General features: G+C 43.5%; 2 protein-coding genes across 5 annotated transcripts in view; one reads left to right on the forward strand and one right to left on the reverse strand.

Annotated features, from left to right (window-relative positions):
• Positions 1–12623, forward strand: part of CTBP1 (C-terminal binding protein 1) — a 957378-nt gene that overhangs the window by 350413 nt on the left and 594342 nt on the right. The gene's annotated exons all lie outside the window — the stretch shown is intronic.
• LOC134929080 (putative nuclease HARBI1) lies at positions 848–6102 on the reverse strand. 3 transcript variants are annotated; one of them, XR_010178267.1, is made up of 7 exons: positions 5990–6074; positions 5649–5668; positions 4799–5549; positions 4342–4714; positions 4011–4032; positions 2085–2711; positions 848–955 (listed from the first exon to the last, which is right to left on the reverse strand). XR_010178267.1 is itself a non-coding variant. In XM_063924914.1 (5 exons), the coding sequence occupies exons 2-5, from the start codon at positions 5661–5663 to the stop codon at positions 4029–4031; spliced, it is 1143 nt and encodes a 380-aa protein (XP_063780984.1). In that variant the 5' UTR covers positions 5664–5668; positions 5990–6102; the 3' UTR covers positions 2760–4028. The 3 variants fall into 3 exon arrangements, 1 of the variants encoding a protein (XP_063780984.1); XR_010178282.1 differs by lacking the exon at positions 5649–5668 and having other exon boundaries at positions 4799–4913; positions 5990–6067; XM_063924914.1 differs by lacking the exons at positions 848–955; positions 2085–2711 and having other exon boundaries at positions 2760–4032; positions 5990–6102.

The following is a 12623-nucleotide window of genomic DNA, read 5'->3' on the forward strand; positions in this document are numbered from 1 at the left end:
TTCCAGAAACGCCAGCGTTTTTTCACACACACCCATAAAACGGTCAGTTTCCGCCCAGAAACACCCACTTCCTGTCAATCACACTCCGATCACCAGAACGAAGAACATGGGCCCTCATTCCGAGTTGATCGCTAAGTTTTTCGGTCGCACAACATATTCGCAAAGTTGCGTTAATGTAGTAAATTTGCGAACCTCCGCCCTCAACGTATTTTTGCAAATTCGCACGCAGTATTACACAAAGTGGGCGTACGCCAAATGACATCGCAGTAATGCGAAACCATCGCAGCATTGCGAAACCATCGCAATAACACATACTTAATCGTAAAAATACTAAGTTTGAGTAGATTTACACATTTTACCGTAAAAGTGCACACTTTTAAGGTAAAACGCACAAAAATGTTTTTTTTGGCTATTAAGTGAAATTACACCTTTCCTTTTAAAGTCCACAAGCCCTTTTCAATTACGAACCCAATTAGTGTAATGATTGATAATGTTCCTAAACAATTAAGTCTGAAAAAAAAACCAGATTAACACTTTGTTGCCATAATTGCCCATCAACATGTAAAAGTGTAAAATAGTTTTTTTTTTTTTTTTCACTTTTTTTTTTTTTTAAAGGTGTTGTTTGTGAATGAAGGTTTTTACATGTTTCTTAACACAATAATCTCCTGTTTTTTTTTGTAAAAATGTAACGTTAGATGTGTGTAATGTTTTTTGCAAACAAATTCTGCCTGCCAATCTGCTGATCCTTTTTTGCATTAATAAACACAACACCCGGTTAACTGTAATCAACTTTTTTATTTTTATTTTGGTTAATATTTTTTTTTTTTTTTTAAAACAAATAATAAAAATCAAGCAAATTTTTGCAATTGGTCAACACAATTCATGATTCCTTGCAGGTGTAGGCGCATGGTGTAAAGAATCCCGGATAAACTTGTTGGATCTCCAACTGCAACATCTGAAATTAAGATGCAACACAAACATTAATAACTTAATTACATTACTTATTATCCAAGCAAGGCGCAAAGCACACTTAAATGCTGGCATGTCCAAACTGCTGGACTCCAGCTGTTGTGAAACTACATATACCAGCATGCCTTTACACAGTTTTGTGGTCAGGGAATGGCAAAGCTGTGTCAGGGCATGCTGGGATGTGTAGTTTCTCAACAGTTGGAGTGCCGCAGTTTGGACAGGCCTGCTTTAATGGTAAAGTTACTACATCCTGGCTGTTTTATGGTACAATCATTAGCAGAACACACAAGCCTGCTCAGCCTTTTTATCAGATTTTAAAGTGTTCCAGACCATGTGTTAAATTTACTACTATGTGAGTTATATTTAAGATGGAACGTTGCCCATAGCAATCAAGCAAAAATATGATTATTATATTGTAGAAGTGGATCCCAATTTTTAAAGTATAATCTTATTGGTTGCTATGTCCGACATCCCATGTTAAAGATAACTACCATCTTCGTCAATGTTACACCATGTTGGCATTCATTCCCATTTGTTGTTTTATTTGTATTTTATTTTTAGGGGGTTGGTCCTGCATCATCACACTGCATATCCACATCTTCAGAAGGCCAACATATCATAGCATTCCCACACTCCCTGAAAGCTGCCCTTACTAAATAAGTGCAAACAGGTTTGACTAGAACAATTAGTAATTTTGAGAATGTAACTTTCACACAAAAAAACAGTGTGTCATTAGGCTGCATAACAAAGTGAAGCATGTGATTTGTAAGTGTAAATATTCAGACTACACAGGCCCAAGTGTAAAAGGCAAACAACATACTAAACTCCACTCAGGTATAACTGTTTACCAGAAAAACTAACACATATAAACCCTGTTCTCCTGGCAACCCTGGCTACCTAATGAGTGTCAACCTAGAGTGGACACACAAAACATTGCACACATACACACTGTACATATAATGACACTCACAAATATGTAAAGGCAACATGTACACCATGATGAAATTTTCAAATATTTGTCCAGGGTCCAAGAATTCACACAGTACAACACTGCATGTTTTGACATTGTAAGTGTAAGTGGGTAATCATTTTTTTCATTATAAAACAAAACTTACTTTCCACGGCAACCTCAAGACTCCCGGACCGGTCTGCAGGGGCTTCCTCTGCCCATTCACTGGGTGGGGATGTTGGCTGGATGGGGGAAGGTGGCTGGATGGGGGAAGGAGGAGGGATTGGGGAAGGAGGAGGGATTGGGGAAGGAGGAGGGATTGGGGAAGGAGGAGGGATTGGGGCAGGAGGCTGGATGGGGGAAGGAGGCTGGATTTGGTTGCCAATTTCAGAGGGGGGGTCTGATTGAGAGGGCGAGGGGGGCGGAGAGAAAGTTAAGGCAATAGAGGGTGTGGGGGGTTCAGATTGGGATGTAGAATTAGAAGGAGAAGGGGTATGGGAAGGAGGAGAAGGGGTCCCAGAAAGAGATGGAGAGGTGTGGTGAGAAGGGGAATGGAAAGTGGAGTGGGCCAGGGAAGCTGATGGGGCCTGGGAAGCTGAGGTGGACTGGGAAGATGAGGTGGACTGGGAAGCTGAGGGGGACTGGGAAGCTGAGGGGGACTGGGAAGCTGAGGGGGACTGTGAAGGGGAGGGGGAGTGAGAAGGGGAGGGGGAGTGAGAAGGGGAGGGGGAGTGTGAAGGTGAGGGGGAGTGGGAAGGGGAAGGGGGTGGTGAGTTTTGCCGTTGTTGTTGTCCTAGAATGATAATTGTGTACAAATTTTGAAAACATGAGAAATTACATAGTAATCAATTTCTTTTCTCAATGTTCTGTTCAATGTTAAATGCTTTTTTTTTTGTAATAGCAAAGCAAACATGTTAAGATCCTCTTCATGTTGGCCACAGCAAACAAAATGAGTCCAAATTTTTACTTTGAAGCTCATTCCTTCATCTAGTCAATTGAGTCATAGTGATTGGTCTAGGCAACATCACCAGATTACTATTCCAGGAACCTTATTATATAGCCAGCACTGATCAAGTTTTTTGGTTCTTTTTCCTGCCTGCTTCTTATTTGTTTGAAACATGCACTTGTTTGGTGTTACTTTGCTACAGTCAGTACTGTTTTCCCTAACCACACACAGTGTCATAATTTCCAAAAAAGGACACAGCAGGTTGCAATTAGCCTACCATTTACTGTAAAATGATTGAAATTCCAAGGGGATTACAGCAGGAATTTCGTTTGCAATTGGCCAAAAGCATGTGCACTGCAGGGGTGGCAGATATAACATGTGCAGAGAGAGTTAGATTTTGTTGGTTTGTGTAATTATGGGCAGGGTAAATACATGCTGCTTTATTTTAACAATGCAAATTTATATGCAGATTTAACATACCACACCCAAAAATTACTCTCTCTGCACATGTTACATATGCTTCCCCTGCAGTGCACATTGTATTGAACAATTGAACCATAAATTCCGGAAGCCCTAAACTTGGTAAATCACCCATTAGCACAATTTTGACCCAAAACATTATGTAAGGTAACTTACTTCGTGTATGCAGAGCCCGAATTTGCTGGCGGATCTCCGCCAACAAATCTGGAGTCCTCCTACGGAGATCACTCCACCTCCTTTCTAGCTGGATGATTGTCCGCCTGCTGCGGACGCGAGTCCGCAGCAGGCGGCGGACCTCCGCGTAGGCCTCGCGCTTCACCAGATTGGGGATGAAGCGCCCAACGCGGCCTACGCGGCGGTCCATCACCGCAACCAGCACGCGGAGCTCCCGCCTGGTGAACGGTGCTGCACGCATCATGGCAATGGCGTTTTCCTTATTTGGGCATATATTTATAGTGTCTGTTAGCATGTGATTGGTCAAAAATCTATGTTGTCATTTCTAATAACTTTATTGATCTTTGCAATGCTGTGAAGAGCAGAGTGTTATTTGGCACGAGCGGAAATTCGCATTAGCAGAAGCGAAAATGTTTAGAACACAAATTTAAGAAAACAACACACAGAGACACAGACTTTAGATAAAATTACTATACATATCTGTGTACTCACCACAGTTCGTGTGATCATTCAGCTGGACAGTCACAAAGTGTGAAACATTGAGTATCATTTGTTTGTGTGTTTGGTTACATAATCAGGATTTGAGGATATAAAATAAATAAGGACACTATTTATTAACATTACAGTATTTAAATTTCTAAATAAACATTGTAAGCTTAACGTGTTTTTGGTTTTTGTTAAAAAAATCAATTACCCATTCCAACACAACAAAAGCCTTACCCAATCACTTTACAAGATCATACAAAATGCAATCATGGTTTAAAAAACATAAGCATACTGTGTTGTATTATTTCTGCAAATATAAAATATAAAAACACTATACCTGAAATATTCTGCAACAATTCTTGCCCTCACTTGGCTCCCCCTCCGTGTCACACTCCCCCCACCGAAGCGTGGACCAACCCCTGGCTCCTCATCAGGCAATTCCTTTGCCTGAGGAAGCTCTACACTACTCCTTACCGCGATATTATGTAGTATTGCGCACAGGACCACTATTTTACTTGCCATCTCCGGCGAATACATGATGTCGCCACCAGTGCGGTGGAGCACACGAAACCGCCCTTTAAGGACACCAATTGTGCGCTCCACCAGCTGCCTAGTGGCAGTAAGCGCGGAGTTAAATGCCATCTGTGGTCCTGGCCTGGGATTACGGTAAGGAGTCATGAGCCAGGGGGTGCAAGGATATCCACGGTCTCCTGTTGGTAGATAATCCAATATTTCAAAATAGTATATTTGTCAAGTTATTTTTGTTTGTTTCAAAAATTAAAGCAAAAACTCACCCAATAACCACATGTCTGCTCGTTGACTTGATCTTAATCTCTGCCATATCCCTGATTGTCTAATGACATATGCATCATGGGAACTTCCAGTAAACTTTGCATTCAGGGAAAGGATCTGGAGGGATGGCCCACAAACAACCATTACATTCAGAGAATGAAACAGTTTCCTGTTTCTAAAAATTTCTTCATTATGTCTTGGTGGCTGAATAGCAACATGTGTGCCATCCACAACCCCAATAACATGTGGGAAGCGACTACCACCTTCCGCAAATTGCCGCTTCACCACATCTAGGGCACCAACATCCAAAGGCATATCAATGAACTGCTTCACCCGCTTTAGGAAAGCCTGGCAGACACGCCGCAGGACCTTACTGAACTGGCCCTGCGACATGCCAACCAGGTCTCCCACAACATGCTGATATGAGGCTGTAGCCAAAAAATGTAACACTGCAAGGAATTGTGTCAATGGTGGTATTGCTGTAGGATACCGAATTTCAGACTCCAGATCACTCTCTATTATGGAGAGAGTGTCTAGGATTAGATGTGGTGGCAGCCGGTATCTACGCACCACCACATCATCTGGCATCCCAAAAAGTAGGACACGGGTTCGGAAAATTGGTGGCCTAGCACGCCTCCGTTGCCTTGGTTGATGAGGAGCCGGCTGTGGTTGTGGGGCTTGCGGTTGGGGTGGGAGTGCTGGCGTGGGTTGGGGAGGTAGGGCTTCTGCTGCAATATATATTGACATCACACACTTTTAAAAAAAACAAAAAAACAAAGATGAAGAATACAAAACTAAAGTTTGTCAAATATACTACAATAAAATGCTTTGACAAATGTGGTGTCAACTTACTGCAGGAGCGTACATTTTTTCTGTGTTGAATTCATGTCCAAAATGTAAAACAATTTTGCAAATAAAAAATAAAGAACAAATTTAATTAAAAATACATATGTTATTTTTACAATTCCCAAAAAAAATTTTTGGGTACATTTCTCTGCATAAAAAACTTCACAAACACCAATAAAAAAACCACAAAAAAATAGGCATTTAGTAGCTAGACCAGGAAAGACAAACACTACTTTGCAGATCAATCCTGGTAAAAAAAAATTTGGTTTAGCCAAAAGGAAAAAAAACATAAGCTCAACAATTTTAAAAAACACAAACAGGCACCAACACAGGCCAAGGACACTTACCTGCACAAAAAGAAATGAAAACTTGGTGTTCCCTAGCACACCAATCGAAAGAAATATCAAAGGGTTATATGACCCAAAAACAAGCACCTACAAGAGAACACAAATGATAGTCACAAATAACATACAGACCATTAAAACAAACAGCCACCAATACAGGCCAAGGACACTTACCTGCTCAAAAAGAAATGAAAACTTGGTGTTCCCTAGCACACCAATCGAAAGAAATATCAAAGGGTTATATGACCCAAAAACAAGCACCTACAAGAGAACACAAATGATAGTCACAAATAACATACAGACCATTAAAACAAACAGCCACCAATACAGGCCAAGGACACTTACCTGCTCAAAAAGAAATGAAAACTTGGTGTTCCCTAGCACACCAATCGAAAGAAATATCAAAGGGTTATATGACCCAAAAACAAGCACCTACAAGAGAACACAAATGATAGTCACAAATAATAAGCACAGGTTTATTTTCACAAATGGACTTGCCAAATATATATGGGATTAAATAATTTAACAAAAAAACATTAATAAAACACTTTGACTTCCAAAAATTAACAATAACATTTCCACAATACTCACAAACGAAAAATTGCATAAAAAATGCAACACTGTCTATATTCCAAACGCAAACGAAAGGACAAAGGTATGCTTGACAATTACTCACTCTGCAAATTCCACTAGCACCTTCACGCACAAGCCAACAAACAAATGAAACTCCAAACTACCTACACTCACAGCGTGCAAACTCGGCCCTTAAATAAGCAGTGCAATCATTCACCAGATTAATAGTGTACACCTGTGTGAATTAACGATTCGCACGTAGGTATATAAGCGCACACACCTCGGCATACACACATCACAAACATGGCTTCTCGTGAGCAAATCGCAGCAGAGCTAGACCGCATTGCAGAGCAGCAGATGGCATTGCAGAAACAACGCTTAGAGTGGCAAAGGCGCTTGTTAGAATCCGCCTCTGCGGATGTTGAGGCAGGACCTAGTACTCTGCAAATTTCTGCTTCTGAACCTCAACAATTGAGTGGGGATACCCTGCCACACACACATAGTGAGCAAACTGAGGGAGAATTGACTTTAGCCACACAAACACAGCAGACAGAAGCTGCTAGTGAGGAGGAAGATGGAGATGACCAACCAGAAGAAACCTCACAGGCTACCTCCAGACGGAAAAAAAGACAGCCTGCATTCACTAAGAGGGAGTTGCGTGTCTTGGTCACGCAGGCCATGGCCAAAATACATAGAGGGCCAAAAAACATGGGTGCTGCTTCAAAAGAACGCATCTGGAGAGACATCACAAAATCTGTGAATGAAGTTGGCCCTGTCGTCAGAACATCACAGGAAGTGAGACGACGGTAAGTGCATCTTGACAATCCATTTTCTGTGCTAAGTTGATCAAAAAATATAGTTACATATCATGTTCTGTCTAGCAAACACAAGCAGAACATGTGTGCTATATATTTTCTACAACCAATAATAATACTCAACTTTGTCCCTCTTTCACAATACATATGTAGGTGGGCCGACTTCAAATCCCGCCTGAAGGCAAAGAGGGCTGCGGAGTGGAATGCCTCAAGGGCTACAGGGGGTGGACCACCTGTCGCTGTGGAGTATACTGACTTGGAGGAGATGGCGATGGACTGTGTCAGTTATGAGGAGGGCCAAGGGGTGTCTCATATGGACACGGACCTGCCTGAGATTCTGACGGGACATGACTTGGAAGGTAAGTTTACACATTTATTTGTCTGTAATTTGAACTGTATTTAGAATCTTTAACTAATTTATACTCCAACTTTTTCCCCACACATTCTTCTATTTGCTTGGCACAAAACACAGCACAGGGTGGTGAACAGTTTGAGTCACAGGCCGGTTATGTGGTTGAGGCTGAGGTGGAGGGACCTAGTGGGTCTGGCAGTGTGGGCCAACAAAACCCACCTATGCAGGTTCCTACTGGCCCCCCCACCCAACCCTCTGCTATCCCGGAGATCCTGCTTGAAATTGCTAGGTATGGTGAGAGCCTAAACACATTTCAAGACGGGGTCATCCGGGAGGTAAGCCAGATAGCTGTCCGGCTCACTGAGATCCGAACCTGTGTTGAGCAAGGTGTTGCTCAACTCTGCCAAGGTCTGGCAGAGATCAGGCAGGCCCAAGAACAACTGGCCTCCTCAAACCAAAGCCTTGCAAATAACATCTTGCAAGGGCTCCAGGCCATCGCTGTCTCCCTTGCCCACAGTGGCAGAGAGCCAACCACATCGGCTCCCTCCCCTGCCCCTGCCCAGGAAGAACAGGCCACTGGGCAGGCCCAACGAAGGTCACTCCGCAGACCAAGCAAAGAAGATCAGCCTCAGGCGGGGAGAAAAAGAAGAAAGTGATGTCTCTCCAGATGGGCAGCACCCATGTTTTTGTAGTTGCCTCTATGTTATTTTGGAGTTGGCTTGTGTGGCCAGAATGGATCACTCCCTCTTAGTGAAATGTCTTTTTTCTGTTTGGAGGAATTGTAGCCTGTGAGTTTCTTTGAACAAACAACAGAGCCATCTTCCTCTCACTAGTGTGCTGTGTATTGTTGTGTTTGTGTGGTGGATACTAATTCTTTTTCATTTGGTATCAAATTTGTGTGTGGCAGGGTGTGTAATATGTTTAATTTATGCATTTAAAAGATACTTTTGTCAGAAGCAGAAATTTGCAGAGTACTGAGTTCTGCTATATAATTATTGTCAGTGCCATCTGCTTGGTGCTTGGTCTATCTCTGCCTGTGAGACTCATGTGGAGCCATGTTTAAATGTTGTGTAATATTATTACCGTAATAAAAAAAAATTAATACAAATGTGTGCAATTTCTTGAAGGTAATGCATTAGCAAAATCTTAGTTACCAAAAGATTAGGTCAACATATAGACACTTGATGACCAATCTGCTAATTCTCCTTAAAATTATAAATATTTTTTTAAAAAAGGTATGCTTTGCACCACACTTTAATGTCCATATTAATAAAACAGACACGACAACTTGATTAAATATCTTTGGTCAACATGACATCATTGAAAACATTGACAGATATTATAAACATATATTATTGTGACTTTTCAAACTAAATCATAGTGTATGCTGCATTATGTGGGTGTTGGTTAATTGATAAGAATGTAGCAGAATTCTCTAACTTTATCTAAAAATGTAACTTGTTTGTATTTAGTAGTCTAACACACATTAAAACATTTCTACAAAATGCTTACACACCAAGGTAAACACAAATAACAACCTTATTTGACAGTGTGTGAGATTAATATGTGAGTAGAATAAACATGTAATGTGTGTTCAGTCAATTGGTGGTTGGTAACTTTCATGTGCTCAGTAATTAACAAGTAATTGGACATCAGATGAATGTGCTCTCCAATTAACTGCTAATTACTGCATACACACTTGTACCAGTACTTCGCAAATGTAGAGTAACTGCAGACCTACTCTGCTGCTGCGTGAATGTTGCTACGGTTTCCTATGTTAGTTTTAACAGCGACAATGTTTATTTGCGAAAACCACGCCCAGTGCTAGTTGCATACTCCCACACAGTACGCCCACTTTCACGCCCATGTCGGAGCATTGCGAAGTCTCGCCTCCGCCACGCCCACGCCACTCCTCGTTTTCGTTTGGCAGTTACGGCTTTTTTTTTCCTAAGTAATTTTGCACAGTTGTCGTACGTATGTCGTCGCGCATGCGTAATCACGCATTTGCGCATGCGCAGATACTTACATTTCGGACATTTGCGATGCGATGACTCTTAGCGATCAACTCGGAATGAGGGCCATTAATCATTACGCCGTGAGTAAAATACCAAACTTATGTGCTAATTTATTTGGCGCAGACGCACTGCGCAGTTTGCGACTTATCGCACCGATGCGAAGAAAAAGAACGAGCTAACAACTCGGAATGAGGGCCATAGTCCGTATCGCAAGCACATAATGAGTGTGCTTGTGATACTGACTATGTGCTGACCTAGCCCCTGTCGCATAGTGAGAATCGGGCATAGCCCGAATGTCACCATGTGTATGGGCCATTACAGGGAAGATTGTATGTCACACGCATGTTTCAGTAGCACAAAGATTAAGTGACAGTTGTGAGGGTGTCGAAGGTAAACGTCCCAGAAGGCCTTGCACATCAAAAACAAACGAAAATGTGGAAAAAAATAAGAATTTACTCACCGGTAATTCTATTTCTCGTAGTCCGTAGTGGATGCTGGGAACTCCGTAAGGACCATGGGGAATAGACGGGCTCCGCAGGAGACTGGGCACTCTAAAGAAAAGATTAGGTACTATCTGGTGTGCACTGGCTCCTCCCTCTATGCCCCTCCTCCAGACCTCAGTTAGGGAAACTGTGCCCGGAAGAGCTGACATTACAAGGAAAGGAAATTTTGAATCCAGGGTAAGACTCATACCAGCCACACCAATCACACCGTACAACTTGTGATAACCTTACCCAGTTAACAGTATGAACAACAACTGAGCCTCACTCAACGGATGGCTCATAACTATAACCCTTAGTTAAGCAATAACTATATACACATATTGCAGAAAATCCGCACTTGGGACGGGCGCCCAGCATCCACTACGGACTACGAGAAATAGAATTACCGGTGAGTAAATTCTTATTTTCTCTGACGTCCTAGTGGATGCTGGGAACTCCGTAAGGACCATGGGGATTATACCAAAGCTCCCAAACGGGCGGGAGAGTGCGGATGACTCTGCAGCACCGATGAGCAAACACAAGGTCCTCCTCAGCCAGGGTATCAAACTTGTAGAACTTTGCAAACGTGTTTGAACCCGACCAAGTAGCTGCTCGGCAAAGTTGTAAAGCCGAGAACCCTCGGGCAGCCGCCCAAGAAGAGCCCACCTTCCTTGTGGAATGGGCCTTCACCGATTTTGGATGCGGCAATCCAGCCGCAGAATGAGCCTGCTGAATCGTGCTACAGATCCAGCGAGCAATAGTTTGCTTTGAAGCAGGAGCACCCAGCTTGTTGGGTGCATGCAAGATAAACAGCGAGTCAGTCTTCCTGACTCCAGCCGTTCTGGAAACATATATTTTCAAAGCCCTGACTACGTCCAGCAACTTGGAGTCCTCCAAGTCCCGAGTAGCCGCAGGCACCACAATAGGTTGGTTCAAATGAAACGATGACACCACCTTTGGGAGAAATTGGGGACGAGTACGGTGATAATGTTTTGCTGTCACGTCTTTCCTAGCCTTTATCAGCGTAGGAATAACTTCATCCGGAATGCCTTTTTCCACTAGGATCCGGCGTTCAACCGCCATGCCGTCAAACGCGGCCATGGTAAGTCTTGGAACAGACAGGGCCCTTGTTGCAGCAGGTCCTGTCTGAGAGGCAGAGGCCATAGGTCCTCTGTGCGCATTTCTTGTAGTTCCGGGTACCAAGTCCTTCTTGGCCAGTCCGGAACAATGAGTATTGTTCTTATTCCTCTCTTTCTTACTATTCTCAGTACTTTTGGTATGAGAGGAAGAGGAGGAAACACATATACCGACTGGTACACCCACGGTGTCACTAGGGCGTCCACAGCTACCGCCTGAGGGTCCCTTGACCTGGCGCAATATCTTTTTAGCTTTTTGTTGAGGCGGGACGCCATCATGTCCACCTGTGGCAGTTCCCATCGGTTTGCAATCAGTTGGAAGACTTCTCGATGAAGTCCCCACTCTCCCAGGTGGAGGTCATGTCTGCTGAGGAAGTCTGCTTCCCAGTTGTCCACTCCCGGAATGAACACTGCTGACAGTGCTTGCACGTGATTCTCTGCCCATCGAAGAATCTTTGTGGCTTCCGCCATTACCATCCTGCTTCTTGTGCCGCCCTGGTGGTTTACATGGGCAACCGCCGTGATGTTGTCTGACTGAATCAGCACTGGTCGATTTCGAAGCAGGGGCTCTGCTTGACTCAGGGCGTTGTAAATGGCCCTTAGTTCCAGTATATTTATGTGGAGAGAAGTCTCCAGACTTGACCACAGCCCTTGGAAGTTTTTTTTTTTTTTTTCCTGAGTGACTGCCCCCCATCCTCGGAGGCTTGCATCCGTAGTCACCAGGACCCAGTCCTGTATGCCGAACCTGCGGCCCTCGAGAAGGTGAGCACTCTGCAGCCACCACAGAAGAGACACCCTGGCCCTTGGGGACAGGGTGATCAGCCGATGCATCAGAAGATGCGATCCGGACCACTTGTCCAACAGATCCCACTGAAAGATCCTTGCATGGAACCTGCCGAAGGGAATGGCTTCGTATGAAGCCACCATCTTTCCCAGGACTCGCGTGCAGTGATGCACCGATAGCTGTTTTGGTTTCAGGAGGTCCCTGACCAGAGATGCTAATTCCTGGGCCTTCTCCACCGGGAGAAACACCTTCTTCTGTTCTGTGTCCAGAATCATGCCCAGGAAAAGCAGACGCGTCGTAGGAATCAGCTGCGACTTTGGAACATTCAGAATCAAGCCGTGCTGTTGCAACACTTCCTGAAAGAGTGCTACGCTGATCAACAACTGCTCCCTGGACCTCGCCTTTATGAGGAGATCGTCCAAGTACGGGATAATTATAACTTCCTTCTGCCGAAGGAGTATCATCATTTCGGCCATTACC

This window comes from Pseudophryne corroboree, chromosome 1 (assembly GCF_028390025.1).
Source record: "Pseudophryne corroboree isolate aPseCor3 chromosome 1, aPseCor3.hap2, whole genome shotgun sequence".
Classification (NCBI taxonomy): Eukaryota; Metazoa; Chordata; class Amphibia; order Anura; family Myobatrachidae; genus Pseudophryne; species Pseudophryne corroboree.

Excerpts from the sequence above, each read along its gene's own strand:
- LOC134929080 (XM_063924914.1), bottom strand. Across the intron at positions 4,715-4,798 it reads AGCAGACATGTGGTTATTGG|GAGACCGTGGATATCCTTGC; the intron begins GTGAGTTTTTGC and ends ATCTACCAACAG.